Source organism: Chiloscyllium punctatum, chromosome 3 (genome assembly GCF_047496795.1).
Source record: "Chiloscyllium punctatum isolate Juve2018m chromosome 3, sChiPun1.3, whole genome shotgun sequence".
In the NCBI taxonomy this organism is placed as follows: domain Eukaryota; kingdom Metazoa; phylum Chordata; class Chondrichthyes; order Orectolobiformes; family Hemiscylliidae; genus Chiloscyllium; species Chiloscyllium punctatum.
The window spans coordinates 84,146,610-84,169,570 of record NC_092741.1 but is presented as its reverse complement, the minus strand read 5'-3'; the positions used below and the strand labels follow the sequence as shown (position 1 = coordinate 84,169,570).

The following is a 22,961-nucleotide window of genomic DNA, read 5'->3' as shown; positions in this document are numbered from 1 at the left end:
GTGACTCTAAGATCAACATTACATAATCATCACAGTCATCATTCATGATTCTAATGTTAACCCTGTTATTCTACAGTGGAGACCTGGCAATAATTAGGACATCATCTTCCAATGCAGGGATTAAGACGTTATTAGGAAACTGATTGAAATGTTCACAAAAGCAAAATACCATGAATGCTAAAATAAAAACAGAAAATGTTGGAGAAATTTAGAGGTTTTGTAGCATCTGAGGAGAGACAAATAGTTCGTGTTTCAAGACGTTTTGAACATTTTCTCCAGCATTTTCTGTTTTATAGAAATTTCCATACTTACTACTTTTACTGCTAACAGCAGTTCACCTCCAAGATAAATTTGGGGGATAGAGTTGCAGTAGGTGTAAGTATTTCAATGTCCAAATAGCTTAATTACTGTTAAATAACTGTGTCACTATTAAGCAAAATTCACTTCCTTTTCTTGCTGGAATTTTGTTCATGTTTGCAAAATGACTTTTGTAAACAAATAACTTCAGGTGGCTTTAATAGGGAAGCTTTTTGTATGTTCCTTGAGCTATAAGGCAAGAATTGAAAATGCAATAAAAAGAAAGGCCAACTTACTTCTAAGAATAACAATTTAATCTCCTTTGCAAACTTATAAATTCAGATTTAATTGGCTCAAATTAATTTTTTCAATCCAAAGCCAGCAGGAAAAATGTCCAAGTTCCAATAATCAACACTTCATTAACTCCCATTTCTGTTCATTCATTTTAATCGCAGGATATGAAATTCACAAGGAAAAAGTAACTTATTTGATGCTTAGGACAATATTGAGACTCTAATGTTTGTGTGTTGATAGGTTTTAAGGCCAGGAAGTGACACTCATGTGTTGGAATTTAGTGGAGTCTTCAAGAGCAGGCATATTGACATCAAGCTGAGAGAATTGCTCACTTCCAGTGCCCAGGATTGGGAAAACTTAGCAGTGGAATTGGGATAATGGGTGAGAAGGGACCAAAATAAAATTGCACCCGCTGATGGCACTGTGTCAGTTAAGTTCATTAATGAGCAACTTAAATATCCCATTGGCTGCTCTTCATCAAGAAAAGCATATTCCCCTCTCTTTTACTGGCTGTCCTTGTGAGCTATCCACGCAAGTAAAATTCTCTTCAGTAACGTAGGAATAAAGCATTTTGACCTTTTGATCTTGTTCTTTTTCAATTAGATCATGGTTAATCTCTCTTTCAGCTTCATTTGTCCATTTTTGCTTTATTTCCTGTAATACCTTTACTTGGAACAATGCATGTATGTTTTTCAATTTGTTTAATTTCAGCAGGGTTTTGTGGGAGAAGAGATGCTATCTGATTCGCCCCTGAAGGATTAACTATAAGTTTATGAAGCCCTGTTTTAGACTCCCCATCAGAAGACAATTTCTCTCTTTCCACGCTATCAAATTAGTAAATCTTCTTAAATATTTCAATTAGATCACTTGTTAAATAGAGGAATTATACACTGGATCCTAAATCAAACAGTTTTAATCTCTAACCAGATATAAGTTGTCCAGTTCTGTCACATCCAGTTGAGAATAGTGGATTTTAAAAAAAAACACTTATAAGACGAAGAGGTTCCACAAATATCCTCATCTTCAATGATGGGGATGGCCAGCACATCAGTGCAAAAGACAAAACTAAAGCATGTGCAACCACCTTCATCCAGAAATGATGAATAGATTATCTATCTTGGTTTCCTACTTGAAGTCCCCAGCATCTCAAATAAACATCTTCAGCAAATTCAATTTACTCTGTCATGTCAAGAAATGGTTGAAGACACTAGATACTGCAAAGACTATGGGTCCTAAAAAAATCCATTGATAGTTTAGGTTGCTCTTCTTTTTGTTTTTGATTATCTGCTTCTGTACTCCCTCTATCTAACATTGTTTTCTACTGGACAAGCAACCTTACAACTGCCAAAAGTTTTCTATTTCTATCCAAATTGAACCTCCTGTATTTTGTGCTCCAAAGCGAGCAATGTGCCCTATCCAAACTGTTGCATTACAGCTACAATACGAGCATCTACCCAATAACCTGGCAATTTGCCCAGTTGTGTTTATCTACAAAAAGTAGAACAAATCCACCCTGTTACTCTACTCTTAGTTATCAGACATTGGTAGGCAAAACAGTAATTGGAGAAGTAGACAATTCATTAAAAGTGGCAGGACAGGTAGAGAGAGCTGTTAATAAAATATACAATATTCCAGACTTCAAAGGGGCAGAAACTACAAGAGCTGGGAAGTAATGCTGACCTTATATAAGGTACTGGTTAAATGTCAGCTGGACTATGGTATACAGTTCTGGGCCCCACACGATATGTAGGAAGGATGTGACTGCATTGGTGAAAGTGCAGAAGGGCTTTACAAGAAGTGTCTCATCCCTGAAACCTGTTTGTAATAAGGAAAGCTTGGAGGCATTGGGATTGCTTTCCTCGTAGAGGCGTAGGCTAAGATGATAATTGACAAAAGTTTTGAAAATGATGAGGGGTCTGAACAGAGTTGAGGGGGAGAATGGCTTCCATACATAAATGGATTTGAAACCAAAGGGTCCTGCTTCGAAGCCTTCTGCAAAAGTAAAAGAAGCAAAGTGAGGGGCAAAAAAAAAGAGTTCTCGTAGCAAGTACTTAAGGGATAGAATGCATTCTCTGGAGATGTATTGCAGGTAGGGTTCAATTAAGGCATTCAAGAGGGTAACAAGTTAAAATGCTCAGAGAGCCAGTGCAGATACAATGGGCCAAAAGGCTGTCTCCTGACACTGATTCAGTGTGAGACCATCAGAAAATGCGATCATGAAAACAAGGAGTTGTAAAGTCCAGTTCTAAGTAGGTATTCTGCTTTTATTCCTGATGAAGGGCTTTTGCCCGAAACATCGATTTTGAAACTACTTGGATGCTGCCTGAACTGCTGTGCTCTTCCAGCACCACTAATCCAGAATCTGGTTTCCAGCATCTGCAGTCATTGTTTTTACCGCACAGAATACTGTCTTGTGGTTAAAAATAATGTCCTTATTGGGCAAAAGAAATGTTTCAACATATCTGGTAACATCTGAGATCAAAGCACTGGCACTGAATAGACAACATAATATTCAAGATGATGGATGAAAAGTATTTCCACACGCTCTGGTTACTGATGTCAAATGCTAGACAGACCATAGACTTGTTTGCTTATTACCAGTGATTCAAAAAGACCTCAACATGAACTGTCAGCCAAGCGGATGGATATGGAGAATTTTTGAGGTCTTAAATCTGTCAACAGCTTCATGTGTGAGGAATCTCAAGAATAAATCATATAGAAAGTAAAGGAACTTGTTGTTACACCATCAAGCTATATCCAAGATGTCACACAACCAGTGAAATTCATTATTACTAATATATACCAAATATTCCTCAAATATTACACTCTTATGAAACCAGTTCTTTTTGTGTTAATGTTCAGCAATCAGTTGCTCTTAAGTAATCCCTCTTGTGTTCTTGTCTAAGACTAATTCCTGACTGTTTTGTGAATAAATGCTGGCCCAGCCAGCAATGCCTACATGCCATGAATGAATTAAAAAAAATTTGCTTCAAGTGTATTATTCTTTCATTCAAGTGATGCCTTAATAAGCTTCTAGTTCTAAAATAGTAACCCACCATTATTTTAGGTTTCATGATGAATACTTAAGTCACTTGGAATGTATCAGTTGGTCTATATTTGTGATTTTTGAGAAGATTTGCAGCTCAGGATGAGGTTCAGGTTGTAAGTTTGCTCGCTGAGCTGGAAGGTTTGTTTTCAGACTTTTCATTACCATGCTAGGTAACTTCATCAGTGAGCCTCCAGTGAAGCGCTGGTGTTCTGTCCCACTTTCTATTTGTGTGTCTTGATCTTGTAAAGTGGGTGATATCACTTCCAGTTCTTTTTCACGTATGTTTGTAAATGGGATCTAAATCGATGTGTTTATAATGGAGTTCCAGTTTGAATGCCAGGCCTCTAGGAATTCCTGTGTTTGTCTCTGTTTAGCCTGTCCTAGGATGGATGCATTGCCCCAGTCGAAGTGGTGATCTCCTTCATCTGTACGTAAGGATACTAGTGATAGTGGGTCATGTCTTTTTGTGGCTAGTTGTGTGTGTTGCTTTCCTGTAAATGCTGGACTACAGTTCTCCATTACCTCTTCATTCCACTGTGACATCTAGGAAGGGGAGTCTGTTGTTGTTCTCCTCTTTTGTGAAATTTATGTCATAAGGATATTGTTGTTGATGATGATGCAGGTTTCCTCTAATTTGGTCCATTTTGTGATGGCAAAGGTGTCATCTACGTATCAGACCCAGAGTTTGGGTTGATCGTGCAGAGGGCTGTTCGTTCGAGTCTCTGCATTACTGCTTCTGCTAAGAAGCCTGATATTAGTAATCACATGGGTGTTCCATTGATTTTGTTTGTTGGCCTTGTCATTGAAGGTGAAGTAGGTAGATGTCACAGTGGAACGAACAGTTAATGGAACACCGCAGACCAGCGTCTACAGGAAAGCAACACACACAGACCAGATACTTAACTACAGAAGCACTCATCCCAACACCCACAAACTGAGCGGCATCAGGACATTATTTAAATGGGCCACAACTCACTGCAGCACCCAGGAACTATGAGTGGCAGAAGAAAAATACTTATATAATGTATTCAAGAACAACGGGTACCCTATAGACACAGTCTGCTGATTCTTAAAAAACAAACTGAAGCAAGGAGACACAACACGCCCAGAAACCCTAGCCTGCATTACCATATATCAAAGTAATCTCAGAAATAGCAACTAGTCTATTCCAACCCCTTGGCACCATGGTAGCCCACAAACTACCAACACATTGAAACATCTACTGATGAAACTATACCAACAGCCAGCATAACTAATGTCATTTACAAGATACCCTGCAAGGGCTGTAACAAACACTACTTTGGACAGACAGGCAGAAAACTAGCCACAAGAATACAGGAATACCAACCATCCACCAAAAGACATGACCCACTATCACTAGTATCTTTACAAACAGATAAAGGAGGTCACCACTTCGACTGGAGCAATGCATCCATCCTAGGACAGGCTAAACAGAGACATGCATGGGAATTCCTAAAGGCCTGGCATTCAAACTGGAACTCCATCAATAAACACATCAATTTGGACCCCATTTACGAACATATGTGAAAAAGAACCGGAAATGATATCACCCACCTTAACAGACCAAGCTACACACATAGAAAGTGGGATAGAACATCAACACTTCACTGGAGGCACCTGATGAAGTTTCCTAGCATGGTAACGAAAAGTCTGAAAACAAACTTTCCAGCTCAGTGAGTAAACTTACAACCTGAGTAACAAATTTCTATTATCCATTTTAATTCTGTTTCAAAACAGAATTTTAGCTCAGTCTTCTCAAAAATTGCATACTTGGGTTTTGAGTTTTGTGATATATCTTGTGATGCTGGTATATGGACAACATATGGCTGCCATATCAGGGCCCCATGGCAACATAATCACTGTCTTAAATGATCTTGAGGACAAATATAAATGCCATTAAGACACAGTCACATCAAATATAAAGGATAATCTCTCATGAGCCAAAATGAGCAGGACATGCTAATAGAATGCTGACCTTGAGACCTCCTAGCTCCTAGTTAGCCGAGTGTTAATGGGTTTCAAACTATTTTGTCATGTTTGGGATCTCCCTCTCCCTTCACAGCCATTGCAGCCTCCCTCTCTCTTACTAATATGCTCACTTGATTAACATGCTACTATCCAGAACAAAGCAGCCACTTGATTGGCACCACAACCATCACTTGCAGTTTTCTGTCCCTTCATCATCAACACACAATGGCAGCAGTATGTACTTTTTACAAGATATGATACTATTACTTACCAACATTCCTTCTGTTCCTTATAAACCTGGAAACTCTGCCACCCAAAAATATAAAGGCAAAAGATACACAAGGGTCGTCGCCACCTTCCCCCAATGCACACTTTATAAGATCATAAGATGTAGGATCAGAATTAAGCCACTTGGTCTGTTGAGTCTACTCCACCATTCAATCTGGTTAATATGTTACTTAACCACATTCTCCTGCCTTCTCCCTGTAACTTTTGATCCCCTTACTAATCAAGAACCTACCTGTCTTAAATGCTTTCAATGAGTTTATTTAAGCAATGCTTCCACCGCATTCTACGGCAATGAATTCCACAGATCAACCACTCTCTGGCTGAAGAAACTCCTCCATCTCCATTCCAAGGGTCATCCCTTCACTGTGAGGCTGTGCCCTCGGGTCCCAGTCTCTCCTGCTCGTGGAAACATCTTCTCCACATTCGTTCTATTCACTCTTGGTATTCTGTGAGTTTCAATGAGATCCCCCATCTTCCTTCTATATTCTGAATACAAACTCACGAGTCCTCAACCGATCCTCATATGACATGCTATTCATTCCCAAGATCATTCTTGTGAACTTCCTCTGGACCCCATCCAACACCGTATCCTTCCTTAGAAACAGGGCCCAAAACTGCTCTCAATATTCCATATGTGGTCTGATCTAAGCCTTCTATATCCTCAGCAGTACATTTCTGCTCTCGTGTTCTAACCCCCTGAGAAATGAATGCTAACATTGCATTTGCTTTCCCAACTGCCAACTGAACCTGTATTTTAACCTTAAGAGAATCCTGCACTAGGACTCCCAAATCCCTTTGTCGTTCAGACTTATGAAGCTTTTCCCATTTAGAAAATGGTCTATGGCTCTATTCTTCCTACCAAAGTGCATAACCTACCACTTTCCCATGTTGTATTCCATCTGCCACTTCTTTGCCCACTCTCCTAGCCTCAGAGAAAATGAGCATTGCAGATATTGGAGATCAGCGTTGAACAATGTGGCACTGGAAAAGCACAGCAGGTCAGGCAGCATCCGAGGAGCAGGAGAATCGATGTTTTGGGCAGAAGCCCTTCATCAGTAATGTGTTCTAGCCTGTCCAAGTCCTTCTACAGCCTCCCTGCTTCCTCAACACTACTTGTCCTTCACCTATCATTGTGTGATCTGCAAACTTTAGCAATAATGCCCTAATTTCCTTTGCCCAGATCATAAATAGTTATAGTCCCAACACTGACCTCTGCAAAACTCCACTAGTCACTCAAAATGCCTCTTTTTTCCCCACTCTCTGCCTTCTGTCAGTCAGCCAGTCCCCTCTATATGCCAGTGTCTTTCCCTGGCACCATGGGCTCTTACCTTATTTAGCAGCCTCCAGCGCAATACCTTGTCAAAGGGCTTCTGGAAATCTAACTAAATCATGTCCACTAGCTCTCCTTTGTCTAACTTGCTCATTACCTCCTCAAATAATTCAAACCGATTTGTCAGGCCTGACCTCCCCTTGGCAAAGTCATGCTGACCCAGCCATATTTTTCCATTCACTTCCAAATACTCCACAAGGTCATCATTAATAATGACCTCTAAAATATTACCAACAACTGAGGTCAGGCAAACTGGCCCGTAATTTCTGTCTTCTGTCTCCCTCCCTTCTGAAACAAGGGTGTTACATTAGCCGTTTTCTAGTCCTCTGGGACTTATCCTGAATCCAGTGATTCTTGAAAGATTACAACCAGTGCCTCCACAATCTCCTCATCTATCTCCTTCAGAACTTTGGGGTATAGTCCATTATCATTTTAGTGAAGGCCACTACACTTAGCTCTGCCTCTGACTCTCTTGATGTGTGCTACTTGTGTTTTCCATTGTGAAGACTGGTGCAAAATACTTATTCAGTTTGTCCACCATTTCTTTTTCCTCTTTACTAACTCTCCAACTCATTTCTCAGCTGTCCAATGTACACATTTGCCTCTCTCTACGCTGTTAGATATCTTTAAAAAAATGCTTTCAATCTTATGTTACTAGTTAGCTTACCCTTATATTTCATCTCTCCTTTTTACGTAGCCTCCCCTCCCAAAGTATTGCTTTTTTAGTTGCCCTCTGCTGGTTTTTAGAGACTTCCCAATTTTCTGATTTCCCATAATTATTCACCACATTATGTGCTTTATTTCTCTTACTTTTATGCTGTCCGATTCCCCTTGTCAGCCATGGTTGCCTCATTCTCCCCTTAGTATGCTGTTGTCTTCCCTGGGATGAATTTTTGTTGTGCCTCCCAAATTATCCACAGAATCTCCTGCCATTTACTGTTCCACTGTCTTCCCTGTTAGCAATTTAGCATGGCCAATTTACCTACCCTGCACATTTTTTGAATTGTGGAAGGAAATCGGAGCACCCGGAGGAAACTGGGAGAATGTGCAAACTCCACAGTGAGAGTGATGCTTGAAGGATTGGCTAAATGAGTTGTTGGGATGTTTGTCCACTCTCTCTGATGCCTCAACTTTGCCTTTGCATATTCTCAATAACATATCTCAACTTATTTTGTCTCTTCCTGAATGAACCTTCTCCTTTTTGCTGGTCACAAACTAGGGACTCCTATGAGTCTGCAAGGATTTTTGACATCTTCGGGAAACTTTGAGGAATTCTCTAAAGCGTTTCTAGAGAGTGATGTATGCAATTCCCTGTATTCTGAGGAACACAGTATCATTGAACTGAATTAGTCAGGGGGGAATATAGAGTAATAGGGTAGAGGAATTGGGTCTGGGTGGGTTACTCTTCAGAGGGTCATTATGGATTTGTTGGGCCAAAATGGTCTGTTTCCACACTGTAAAGATACTTATTCTTCTTAATCTACTCTTACTCTTGATCGTATTCATTAGGACATGTAGTGAAATGAAGACATGTCCCTTTATTAAAAAGTGATAAGAATGCCATGAAGTATTAATATGATAGCTGACTTTATTCCATTGAAGTGAAGACTTGCATGATCAGATGTGTTTTAATATTCCTTGTAGGAATCGTTGAGTCCTAGACTGGTTTTCATGATGCTCTCTGCTATGCAACTCTAACTCCAATTCCTACTCACCAGCAACATCAAAGGCCAGTCTTTCTAGAATGGCAAAGCTATGAAGGTCACAGCAGTCTATGAATTATTGGTGATGCATGATCTTATGCCTAATGCACACCTCTGCCAATTTGCCATCCAGGAAGTAACCATGTACTGTGATAGATCTCTTGCAACTTGTCTCGCAATCAGCACACCCAGGGTACAAGGAAGACTGGGCACAAATGTCAGCCAAATTGAAGGCCAAGTAAATTAATTGTAAAACAATGAAGCTGTGTCTTATGCAACCATTTTCCAACTTTGCCATCAAACTTTATTTCAACTCTGACTTCTGTGTCTGGTTTCCCACTTTTCTGTTCTGTTGGAAGAAACCTTTTCAGTCAAACCAAGTTAGCCAGTTAAACACCATTCATGATAGAGTTTTCAAATTAACAGAGTATGCTTGAATGCCAATGCATAGCTCTGAACTTCTGAGGACTGGTTAACAAAATGAAAAGAAGATAACTATCCTGTCTTACCTTTCAGTTGCAAACTTTGGGAGCCTTTTCCTCCTTTTTCTGGTAGGAGTTCACCAACTGTTGTGAAACTTGAAAGAGTTCAGAAAAGATTTACAAGGATGTGGACAGGGGTAGAGGGTTTGAGCCAAAGGAAGAAGTTGAATAAACTGGGGCTGTTTTCCCTGGAGTGAGAGAGGCTGACGGGTGTCCTTCTCGAGGTGTATAAAATCATGAAGGGCATGGATGGGGTAAATAGACAAAGGTTTCAGGGATCCAGAACTAGACGATATAGCTTTAGGGTGAGAGGGGAAAGATTTAAAAGTGATCTCGGGCAACTTTTTCATGCAGAGGGTGCTGCATGTATGGAATGAGTGGGAGTGGTGGAGGCTGATACAATTACAACATTTAAAAGGCATCTGGATGGGAACATGAATAGGAACGGTTTAGAGGGGGATGGGCCAGGTGCTGGCAAATGGGACTAGATTAATTTAGGATATCTGGTCAGCATGAACAAGTTGGAGCGAAGAGTCAGTTTCCATGCTGAACATCTCTCTGACCCAGTTATGCTTTTTCCTTTGATTTATAAGCAGTTGAACTTTTGTCCATCTCTTAGAACACAAATGATGAACTTTATTAGGAAGTTAGCACACATGGTTTTTGGAATCCAAGTTTAGTAGAAATGGTAAGTACAGCAAGTAAGTGGAAGTTAAGCAGGGTCAACTATGCTAGTCATTTTAGTTGTTAGGACCCTGGTTGAGGTTGGGAAGGCAGACAGATTTGTTTCCCTCCAACAGCATCACAACCTTCCCTTCTTCTTGATTTCATTATTAGTGCGCCTGTTTGTTCCATAATTTTGCATCTCCGGTAAATGTATCAAAATAATATCTTCATTTTCCCTAATAGCCATGGCAATTTTTCCCTTTTTCATTCTTTACCCTTGACTATCATTTTAGTATTTCTTACTTTGTTTCCATATTGTGTTCAAACTCTTACTTTCCAGGTTCATGAAATGATTCACAACATTTTTAAAGACTATTTTGACCCATCTAGCCATTTTATGCTTTGATTTTGCTCATTATCTTCCATTCTGTATTAATATATATCATTTGTACTTTTTAAACATAAGACCAAAATGAGTAAGAATAGTTTTCACATTTAGTACTGCCAAAAAGAATGTGCTTACCACTTTATCTGTTTTATTCATGATCAAGATTAAAGAGCATATTGTATTATAAATGGATTGCAAATTTGTTGATTTTTCACTATTGAAGTTAATCAGCTAAGCTGCTCATACATGGGAGAAATAATCCTTCCCTCTAATTTTTTTGATTCACCCTGTCTCATTATATATTATTATAGAAGTGAATCTATGTCATGTCTTTCTTTGTACTTGTCAGCTGGAGCTTATATATTTTTGCTTTGTGTACAATTAACTATTGCAGTACAGTGGGTGAACTATCTTTTTCAGCTGTAAGCAAACTGTCAGCATCACTGATCTAATATCTCACCCAGTGGCAATCTTTCCTGGTTTATCAAGTTAAAACTCATTCAGAATTCACTTAATCACATCCACGGCCAACTTCAGACTAGTTGCACTCAACTAAAAGACTCATATTAGGAGTTGTATGTCAGGCAATCAAATATTTTTAATGTGGATTCCCCTTTAGCAAAGCTGGACCATGATATGCTCAGCCAGGTTGGTATTTGTGAAGTCACGTCACTTTCCACTAACGAACTCATCATAGCTCTCATTGTTTCTAGCATCTGTCCAATAAGCTCTAACTGATGCATTCTGAAACTTAACTTTATTTTCAGTTGGTATTCCAACATAACCGAGCTTTGCAGGATCTTTCTGACTGGATTTGGATTGACCTGAGGTGTTCATTCCATAGAGGCCTTAATTTTAATTTTGATTGTTCTCATTTTGCACCTGCAACTAATTACTTTGAAGGCAGAACTCCTTTCTTTGAACAACTTAAGCCAACCTGGGATATTTGAAGATCCCTAGTTCATTTCTGGGGATCTGATCACCATGGTTCCTATCTTTTGTTGTTAATTGGTCTTGATCGCAAAAAAATAGGCGATTGCACTGGCCAAGAAATTGGACTGGAACTAAGTTCTGAGCTGTGTAGTTGCAGTGAGAGCCTCAAGATTACGGAGGCAGGAGTACTACTGGCAGTAGGTCTGATTACCTGTGTCCAGGTGTGGCACCACTTTACCCTGACTCACTAGATATTGCTGCCACTACATGAATTGTGCCGATTCAACTCACCTCTCCTCTTGTGGGAAGAACTGTGATCAGACTACAATGCTTGCTTCCCGCTTCTAATTGCGCTGCTGATCTCTTGCCACTGCTACCACGTTCTATTATCTGTGCCTAGATGAATATGAGCTCAAAGATTGAGGTTACAGTCATAAGGATGTTTAATACAGAAACAGATCATTCGGTCCAACTCGTCCATGTCGACCAGATATCCTAAGTTAATCTTGTCCCATTTTCAGCACTATAAACCATTCCTATTCATATACCCATCCAGAATGCCTTTTAAATGTTATATTTGTCCCACCCTCCACCACTTCCTTGGGCAGCTCATTCCATACACATATCACCCCTTGTGTGAAAACGTTGCCCCTTATTTGGCTGTGGCAAATTTCAAATAAGCTATCAAGTTTTCACTCTCTCTTCTTGAGACCTGCAATGATCATTTTTGTTCCTGGAAAGTAGGTGACTTTCCCCTCTCACCCTAAACCTATGTGCTGTAGTTCTGGACTCTTCCACCCCAGGGAAAAGGCCTTGTCTATTTATCTATCTATTTATCCTACCCATGCCCTCATGAGTTTAAATAGCCTCTATAAGGTCACCTCTAAGCTTCCGACGCTCCAGGGAAAACAGCCCCAACCTATTCACACTCTCCCTTTGGCTGAAATCCTCTCCCCCTGTCAGCATCCTTGTAAATCCTTTCTGAACCCTTTCAAGTTGCAAAACGTCCTTCCTATAGGAGGGAGACCAGAATTGCACACAGTATTCCTAAAGTGGGCTAACCAATGTCCTGTACAGCCACAACATGACCTCCCAACTCCTATAGTGTTGTAACTTGTGCAGTATTCAGAGGCTGTTACCTTATGTGATCATAACTGGTATCATGGTGATACCACATGGGTGATTACATCCCGTCCAGTCATGGTGCTCACATATGTACAAAAAAATTATTCAAATAGCTTTGCATCCATACACTATCACTACAGATACAGCACAAAAAGAACATTCTGTTCACAGTGTGTCTTTGGTATAGCTATCCAATAAATCTTTTTTTTAACCACAGCTTTCTCATGTTTTCCCTTCAGTTGTAAACCCAATTCCCTTTTAAACATTATTATTGTATGTTCCACTATTCCTTTAATTAGTACATTCCAGATCATAAAATTCTGAGAAGAAGTTTCCTCATGTTGCCTGCAGCCTTTTGTGAAACACCTTAAATCTGTCATTTGGTTACTGGCTCTAAAGCCACTGAAAACAGTTTCTCTATCTTTACTCTAGCTAAAGAATTAATTATTTTCTTACTATACAAGAAGGTTCATTTGCAGCATTTCTGAATTTTGTGTCATCTGCAAACTTCGTAATTATTCCCCATGAATTAAGTCCAAATTAATAATTTAAAACAAAAAGAGCAGTGGTCCTAATACTGACATCTAAGGAATGCAATTGTGTACTTCCCTCTAGTCTAAAAACCTATTACATTACTTTCTGTTCTACAGCCAATTTTGTTTCCTGTCCCATTAATCCTATGGGTTATAATTTTTCTAACAAATTGTTGTGTGTTGGTGCTTCAAAGGTCTTTTGGAAGTTCATATATGCTACACTTGCTAACCCTCACTTTTACCTCATGAAAGAACTCAATCAAGTTAATCAAACACGATATTCCCTTAAAAGTTTCACTCTGTCCTTCCTAAGTTTAGTTAGTTCATAATTTTCCGGATGTGAAACAGTTTGATGTTGGATTATTGTCTGAGCTCCCCAGTCACCATCATTAGGTTTACTGCCTCCAATTGACAGGTTCAACTGCCTCCCCTTTTTCAGTTCTCCAGTACTCTGGCACCATCCCCCAAATATCAAACGATGATTGGGTGTTTGTGGCCAGAGCCTCTTCACACCATAGAATGTATCCCATGTGGATCAATCTGACGATTGCCAACTCTGTAAGTACAGCTTTCTGATTTTGATTCTATCCAATAAAACATCACTGTTTTCACCTTTATTACAGAATAAGCTGCATTCTTTTTAATGAAGACATATGGAAATAAATGTTTTTTTTTTGCTGTGAGCTCCATAAATTGTGAAGAGCAAAGCAAATTATTGTGCATAACGTTGACTCCTTGTCAGGAACCCAACGGAGCATCTTCCGCCCTTTCAAGCATAGCATTGCATTGAACTCAATACCACACTATCCACATAGGGATGACTACAGTGAAGTTCAGCTGATTTGAATGGCAGATTTCATAAGCTTGTCATTTACCAGTTTTCTGTATGAAAGGGCCAGGACGACAAGAGGAACATTAGGATTTGGTTCATATTTACAGATTTAAACCAATTGTATCCTCTTCATATAAATGTCCTTGCCACCTGTATTTTAATATTGCATGCAGTCAGATCAGAAAGGGAAGTGAATGGATAAACCTGCCCATCTTTATTTAAGCTGTGCCTACCACACTGAAGTCCACAAAAGAGGAAGAAGTTAAAATTGACCTTATTATCTTAACACTGTTTTGATCTATAATAAAACATAACCCTGAATCAAGTTTATGGAAATCAGCTGATTGAAAAAAGACTTAATGGTGTTGAAAAATCTGATGTGACTGTAGAAAAAACGTAGTCAATATTTAGACATGTAAGAAATTTATCATAGAATTACTTCATGAAAGAAGTCCATTCAGCCCATTGTGTCACAGTCTTCAAAAAAGCTGTCAACTAGTTCCACCTCTGTATTCTTCAGATTTACTTTCTTCCTAAGTGTTTATCCAGTTTCTTTTGAAATTTTAGTCTGCATCTTCTACCCTTTCAACCATTGTATTGAACTCAACATCTCATCATCCACAAAGAAAAAACATCTGATCATCTCTTGGGTGCTTTATTAGTACTGGAAGTATTATTTGATTGTAATAATATTAGGACACTAGTAGTTTGGATCAGTATTTCTGCTTTCTTATTTCATTACTATTCCAATTTTAGTATTATATGGTAGTATATTGGGGTCGGGATCTTGAGCATTCATCTGAATAATGCACTGAACATTACCTGACTTTTTATTTTCCCAGTTTCCGATTCTGGTGTCAAACGTCTCAGCCTTTCTCCTATTCAGCATCTTGGAGTAAAGATAGTTGTCAGGTAGTTTGCACTTTCTGCACATCTTTTAAACTTTTGTTAAAACTTTTAATTTAAATGCAGCAGGTCATTGAATCAAGCAGAGAAATCTTTTGGAATTCATAGTTGTAAAGTGCAGGTAACTCTTGGTACTTGGAAGAATGTTGATGACTTTCAAATTCTATTGATGTAATTTATTTATCTTTACATTAGATGGCGCTAATGCCATCACAAAAATGTAAATGTTTCAAAAGTAATCATGTTTAAAGGTAATGTTTTAACTTTTATTTTACAAATATTCGACTTCTGTATCAATTTTGTAATAATATGCAACCCATTGATGGTCAACAATAGATGTTTGTGTAGACAAAACATGTAAAAATCATTCATTCATATAAATGCTCTTTCCAGTATGAAAAACACTAGACAGCATTTTCCATTCTTTAGATTGCTAAGATAAAACTCTAATAACTTAATATATTTCAAATCATTCTGTTTCAGATATGGCAAGTTCCTTGGTTTACTAAAGGATGATTCTGACCAGGAGCTTGCAAATTTACTGAAGCACTGTGAAAGATTTGTGAAACAGCAACAAATTATCATAAGCTCCTCACTTCGTATCCTTGTGTGTGGCTTGCAACTTTGTGTTTTGAGTGCTTATTGCTAATGCAGAGCCATTCATTACCATGAATTACATATACAGTACTGTATAGATTTGATTACTTTGGATTCCCAAAATTCTGCCTTCATCTGCCTTTTTGATCCCACTGGAAATTGAGCCTGAGCTATTTTCCATGTTATTAACTTCTATTTTGATGTGACTTAATCATAATATTCCCAAGAATATAACTAAACAAGTGATTTCTTTTAATATGGTCCCTTGGTGCAGAGCCTGGAGTAGGTTTGTTAGAGGAATAATGATCAGAAATTAGTTTGTATTCCTATCCAGGTTAAACAATGTTTCTTACTAAATTAAAATCTATCATCAGAGTATTTCTGATCTCACTAAGTTGCCAAGTTTATTGCACCTTGTTCATCAACACAATATGTTTCATTGTAACTTTAATAACCTGGTCACAAGAAGTGCTCAGTGGAAACATGTTAAAATTAAACATTTTAGTTTTCTGGCTGAACTTTGAGCATGGTTTTGTTGGTAGATGCCATTTGCAAAGTTTTTTTGTTACAATTTCTAGAAATGTATTGTTATATTGAAAGATACCATGCTACAGGCATTCTAGTTTGGGTAGTTCATTGCCATCAATCCTCTTTCTTCTACTTGAGTCTACGATGTGCCTAATTATCAATGTAAGAGGAAAGACTACTGGTGAGTCTATACAGCTTTTCTTGGATAACCAGATAGTGCATTGCACAATAGTAACAGGTTCAGTATACATTTAACTTGTTCAGCATAATTGTAAAGATTCCTGGAACTGTACAGGATACATTTGCTCCCATGGGTACTAATGCAGAGTTCAACTGTCAGCGTGCAAAAACATCTTCAGATGGGGTGAACCTCAATATAGCATGAACATTAACTCCTTCAGGATCAATAACTTATGCAAAACGTATTGGCAGATGATCAGACAGAAACTCCAAAAAATGAAATAATTATAAGCAATACATTATAGGCTCAAAAGAGAAATGATGGATTAGCATTTCAAATGGAGATCTTTTATCTAAATGCCAGTTCTGACAAAAGGGCTCTCACTAATAGGTAACTTCTAGCAGTGCCTGATCGATTTACCATTGAGAATAACTTGTATATTGCCTGTAATGCAACAAGCCATCCCAATGTATTTAATTAATCATCATAGAACGATATTTGCCACTGAGACCAATAGAAGAAGTGACCAAAAGCTTGGTCAAAGTGTTAGATTGTTAACGTGTTTCCTGGTTCTTATAAATTAGAAATAATCACACTTTAGACTCAAAATGTTGGAGCTTCATGGGGTATAGTTCTTGCATCTCCTGGCATAAGATTGCTGTGTAGCAGCAACTTGTAGAATCAAGGATAAGTATTGATACAATAATTAATTCTTAGCTCTATACCTATTTGTGTAAAAAACATAATGTTGCTCTATCACTGTTCCAATTATTAACTTTTCTTTTTATAATGTAAAGATTAGCAATCAACTTTTCTCAATAAATTAAAACGTGTAGTATGAACTCTGTCTCTGACACCCAAAGATCCCTCTGTATATCAATGCTCCTAAGGATCCTGCTATTTACTCTGTACTTTCCTTTTTTATTTGAACTTCCAAATTGCGTCAGATTACACTTGTCCAGTTAAACCTCTATCTGTTATTTCTTGCCCAACTTTCCAACTGATCTGTATCCTGCTGAATCCTTTGACAGTGTTCCTCGCTGTCCACAACTACATCCATTTTCGTGTCATTTACCAACCTACTAATCAGACCACCTACATTTTCATCCAAATCACTTATTTTACAAACAACAGAGGTCCCAATTTTGATCCTTGTGGAAAATTGCTGGTGACAGACCTCCAGTCAGAAAACCTCCCCTCCACAACTATTGTCTGTCTTCTATGACCAAGCCAGTTTTGTATCCAACTTACCAACTCACCATGGATTCCATGTGACTTAATCTTTTGGACAAGTGTATGATGAGAGATCTTGTCGAAGTCCAAGTGGATAGCATCCACTGTCCTTAACTCATCAACAGCACAGTGGCTCAGTCGTTAGCCTCACAGCTCCAGGAACTGATGTTCGATTCCAGCCTTGGGCAACTGTCTGTGTAGAATTTGCACATTCTCACTGTGTCTGCGTAGGTTTCCTCCGGTTGGGATACTCTTCAGGGGATTGGTGTAGATTTGTTAGACTGAAAGGCCTGTTCCCACACAGTGGGGATTCTAATTCAATTATCTTTGTCACTTCTTCAAGCAACTCAATTAAATTTGTGAGGCAAGACCTTTCCCCATACAAAGCCATGCTGACTATCCCTAATAAATACATTCTTTTTCAAATAAGAGTAAATCATGTCCCAAAGAATAGTATCAATGCTTTTGAAATTCCGACAATTTTTTTTTAACTGACTAATGGAGGCATCTTTTTGTTTTTTTTTAAGGATAGGGATTTAAATTACTTCACCGATGACAGTTTTCAAGACCATTTAAAACTATTGTAAGAGCTTGTGACCCCCTCCCCCGCTCCCAGTGGATTAAGGTCCTTAAAGCCAAAGTTGAGTCTGTTTGAAGTCTGAACTCAGAGTTACATATGGATCAAACCTTTAAACAGCAAAGACCATTAAACTAGGACTGAGCCTTTTTCCATATTGGTTGGAAAGAAATGTGCTAGTAGCATGATCCTTTAGGAGTCACATTATTTCCTCTAGCTCAGCATCTGAGTTCTACCATCCTGTTAATGTCACTTGGCAATAGAATAAAGAAAATGAATTTAAAAATCAATCTTCTCCACCATCTTTCTTGAGTCTTCCATTACACTTAAAGACTATTTATGTACAGTCCAATAGTTGAGTACTTACATATTGGGACACTTGAAATAGTTGATTTTGGCTCTTGCTCTAGAACTTCATTTTCTATCTACTCTTATCATCATATAAATGTAGCCTGACAAAATTGAAAGATTTAGTTAATCTGTTCTCAACCTTGGTGTGACATTTCAATTTGAGATAAACCTCTGACCTTATTCTTGCTACCCCTAAGGCCATCTATTTCCATCCATGTAACATCACCGCTAACTGTAACTCTGCTGCTGAAACCATCATTGCCTCCTTTTTCAGTTCTGTGCTGAACTATTCCAGTGCCCTCCTGTCTACTGTCCCCACATTCTACATCAACCTGAGGTCATCCAAAACTCTATCTGTATCTTAATTCATAGCAAGTTCCCCTGCAAGTCACGCACCAGCCTGACTTGGAACAATATTGGACGCTGGATCAAAATCCTGGAAGTGGCTTCCAAACAGGTGGCTTCCTGTAGGTGTACCTTACCCCATGGACTGCAGCAGTTCACAAAGGTGGCTGACCAACACCTCCTTGAGAGCAATTAGATATAGGCAGTAAATTCTGGCCCAGTCAGTCATGCATGCATCCTGTAAATGATGGGATGCTTTTTTAAAAAAAAAAATTTCCCATATCTTGTATTCACTTGCCTACATTAGCTTGTGGTCCAGCTTCTCATCCTTGTTTTCAAAATCTTCCATGGGCTTGACCTCCCTTATCTTAACAATAGTTTACAGCTCCCAAAGGATGTGATTAAACTCTATAAAGAGAGGCTGGAGATGCTCAAATTATTTTCTTTAGAGCAGGGTAAGCTGAGAGGGTGCCTGTTTGAGGTGTATAAGTTTTGAGGGGCATAGACAAGGTGGATAGAAAGCCACTATTCCCCTTAGTTGAAGGGTCAGTAATAAGGGACATAATTTTAAGGTTAAAAATGGGATATTTAAAGGGAATTTGAGAACAAATGTCTTCTACATTCAGAGTTATGCAGTTTGGAAACCGACTGTTTGGTCCAACCAGTCCATGCCAAACATAACCCCAAATTAAACTAGTCCCATCTGCCTGCTCCTGGCCCATATCCCTCCAAATCTTTCCTCGTCATGTATCTATGCCAATGTCTTTTAAACATTGTAATTGTAACCATACCCACCACTTCCTCAGAAAGTTCATTCCACACGTCAAGGTTGGTGGAAATCTGAATGTTCTGCCCGGGAAGGTAGTCGAGGCCAGAAATGTCGTAAACTTTAAAAATTTGGATCAGACTTGAAATATCATAACATTCAAGGCTATGGGCCTCAGGAAAGTGGGACTGGTGTAAATTTAGAGTAATTTTTGTCAGTTCAGACTTAATGAGCTGAAGGGCCTCTATCCTGTGGTTGTATGAACCTTTTGAAATATCTGTTTTGCACTAAATCTGACCACTTCTGTGTTCCTTAATTTTAAGTTCTTCACCATTGGTGGCTGTTTCCTGAGTTGCTAAGGCCCCAAGCATCAGAATATCTTCTAATACCTCTACAAACTTTACCTGACCTTTCTCGTTTAGAATGCTTCTTCATGCCTGACATAATTGACCAAGTTTTCGGTCAAATATCCTCTTAATCAGCATAGTGTCATGTGTTGTTTTGTAATGCTTTTGTTCAGGACCTTGAGGCATTTTGTTCCCTTAAAGGTGTAATATCTATAGAGGTTGTTGTTTTGGTCAAATTAGCTGTAGTATCTTCATAAATAATAGTTTTATTGTTACAGTTTCTGGCAATCAAAAATAACACTAATCCATGTTAAAAGTGTTCAAACTCAAAAACCTAATTCACTCACTGTCATGACCAGAAATAATGCCATTTAGATAAGTCATTCATCCAAAAACCCCATTGTTCTGTTATGCAAAATGCATCGTCTCAATTATCACATTTTTGACACCTCTGGAGTTCAATCAAGTCATGACATCACTTCGAGAGACATAAATGTGCCATCATACCAAGTTGTCCACAATGTTGCATGTGCAGCAGGAAGTGGCTTTATTATATTTGATAGTAATATGACTTCATGACCATGTCAATTGCAATGCACAATGCTGCTCCAAGCTCCAAAGACAATTCAACTGTCGTCCTTGTAACTTTCAGAAATATGTACCATATCAAAACCTAACTAGCCAAGATTGTAATAATTCTAAGAATCTGTGTTGTCCTAATCATAGCAGCAATTTTAAAAGCATTTGACAAGGCTCTTTGTATTATGTTCTACAACTGTTCAACAACTGTGTTGAAGCAATCTGCTGGCTGGCTTCTTCCTGTGGTTTTCTTAATTGAGGGAGAAGTCCCCATGAGCAGTCCAGAGTGTTTGCCCTCATTATTTCTCTCCATTGTAGTAAAACATTTGGTCTTCAGAAATTAATCAATGAGAAGATGGCAGGTTGGAATCTATACATATCCATTCATATCATCATGTGTAGGGTCACTACCAAGCTGAGGCACAGTGCAGCAGTTCATCTTGCCTAAAACAGAATGCAGATATATATCAATACTTTGTAAGTAAATTCAAATTTATGACCGGATAAGAACTGTTAAATGAAAACATTCTATTTCAGAACAAGAAAAATATGCAGGTTTTAATTGTTGCATTATTTAAGAAAATAATCATTTTGCACTTTGATACTTAAGTTGCTAAATATTTACTAGATTTTTCAGCTCAGCCATATCGCAATGATGTACAACTATATAAAAATGATGTGAAAATATAGAACAATTTAACATAATTTGCACATGCAATATGAGAGATGAATTCAAATTCAGTACTGGAAACATCAAATAAAATATCCTTGACTGCAGCGTACAGACTGTCTACAGGGTGGTTATGTTGGGCATGACTGGTTTGCATCTACTGCATTTCTGATAATGTCAGGGGATGGAGAGAGAACTCTAAGATTTCTGCAACAATTTTCAAGCCTTCTCGTCTCAGCATTTCTCTGGTTACCACGCCTGCATGCTTCTGTATGTTTTCATGAAGGAAACTCTGACATTGAACATGAAAGGTTTTTTTTTAAATTACATTGTAGTTTGAAAATTTTTGATAAAACTTAAGATACATTTCTCCACAAAGTCACGTGCTGTAGACTTCAACAGCAAGTTGATAGGAGGCATGTTCAATGGACCAATGGTCAGCAGAAAAGTAGTGTACTGGTTATGTAAACCAACTAATCCAGAGGTTTGTATGGTCACTCAAGTCATTTGCAGGTTTGAATTCAATATAAAAACAGTGTTGATTTCTCTCCTGGACAAAGCAGTAAGCAGAGTAAGGAGCCTGTCTTCATTATTAGAGTTAATGTGACCCACAAAATTGCATTGGAGACAAATAAAACCTGGATATTTGCTCAATAAACCTGTATCCTTTACTCTCAGCAATCAACTAAGTAGCTTGTGTGTGTGCGCGTGTGTGTATATACATACATACATGTGTATGTGTAAAGGATACTGGAGGTTGCTTAGCACCATTTCCTAGCAACAGCTCAGTGGTACCATTTTTACCTTTCGTATGTTTCAGTGCAGCAAAGACTGTTTCCCATGGGGAATAAGCGATGAGAGAACCAAGTTTCTGAGGGACAAGTCTTATTTGATTGATAGAAGTGCAGTACCAGGAATGAATTTGATGCTATTTCAAAATGGCATCAGCATTTTACAATAAGTGCGTATGAAACAAGCAGAGATCTGGAGTGCCCATATGAAAAATGTGGGAAACAAAACCGGCTGAAAGTAATCTCATGAGGCATTTTTGAACTCCCAGGAATAGATTCAAAATAAGAGATCTTCCACTATGATGAAATAAAGAGGAATTTATTTTCTTGGAGGGATGATTAATCTTTGGACTTTGCCACACAGTTGAGCAGTGGAAACTAGTCATTGAGTATATGCAAGGCTAAGGTCAACAGAGTTTTGATCTACATAGAAGTCAAGGACTATGGGCAGGTATGAAAAAAGATTTGTCATGATCTCACTGGTTTAGCAGCTTGACTCAGCAACCAAATGGCCTATTCCTGATTTATTATGCTGTGTTTGTGATCCTAATCAAGGATCAAATGACTTTCAAGACAAGGCTCCAAGCCTACTGTTAACAAACAGTGTTTGAAGACACCAAAATCTTCAGGTTTCTTCTTCTCCCTCTGCTCAACTTGTACAAACAATAGCAGGAATTGAATGTGTGTGTTTTTTTCCCTAAATATCAGTTAGATTTGGGAGAAATTTTGTGTTGCTTTGAAAGGGATTCTGGTAGAATTTCTTTTAATTCAGTCAACATTTATTGCCTGTCCAAGTTGCCCTACAGAAGGTGGTGGTAGGCTACCTTGAACTGCTGCAGTCCACATGCTGTAGGTTGACTCAGTACAGTTAGGGAGGGAATTCAAACATTTTGACCTACTGACAGTGAAGAAACGGCAAAATATTTCCAAGTCAGGATGGTGAGTGGCTTGGAGGAGAATGTGAAAGTTCCCATTGTATCTGCTGCCTTTGTCCTTCTAGATGGAAGTGGTCATGGGTTTAGAAAGTGCTGTCTCAAGAGCTTTGGTGAATTTCTGAAGTGCATTTTATAGATAGTACACACCGCTGTTAGTGAGTGGTGGTGGAGGGAATGGATGCTTGTGGATGTGGTGCCAATCAAGCGGGCTGCTTTTTCCTGGATGGTGATAAGCTTCTTGAGTGT

The 22,961-nt window shown here is 38.5% G+C and overlaps 1 protein-coding gene across 4 annotated transcripts in view; it reads left to right on the top strand.

Annotated features, from left to right (window-relative positions):
• tbc1d32 (TBC1 domain family, member 32) overlaps positions 1-22,961 on the top strand; it is a 247,339-nt gene that overhangs the window by 174,332 nt on the left and 50,046 nt on the right. For 2 of the 4 annotated variants that reach the window (XM_072555916.1, XM_072555917.1), the window contains 3 exons: positions 14,752-14,821; positions 15,299-15,414; positions 21,105-21,259. In XM_072555916.1, coding sequence (XP_072412017.1) covers positions 14,752-14,821; positions 15,299-15,414; positions 21,105-21,259 — 341 coding nt within the window. Of the gene's footprint in view, positions 1-8,891; positions 10,481-14,751; positions 14,822-15,298; positions 15,415-21,104; positions 21,301-22,961 lie in introns of those variants that run through there. The other 2 variants (XR_011954513.1, XM_072555919.1) reach the window with 2 other exon arrangements.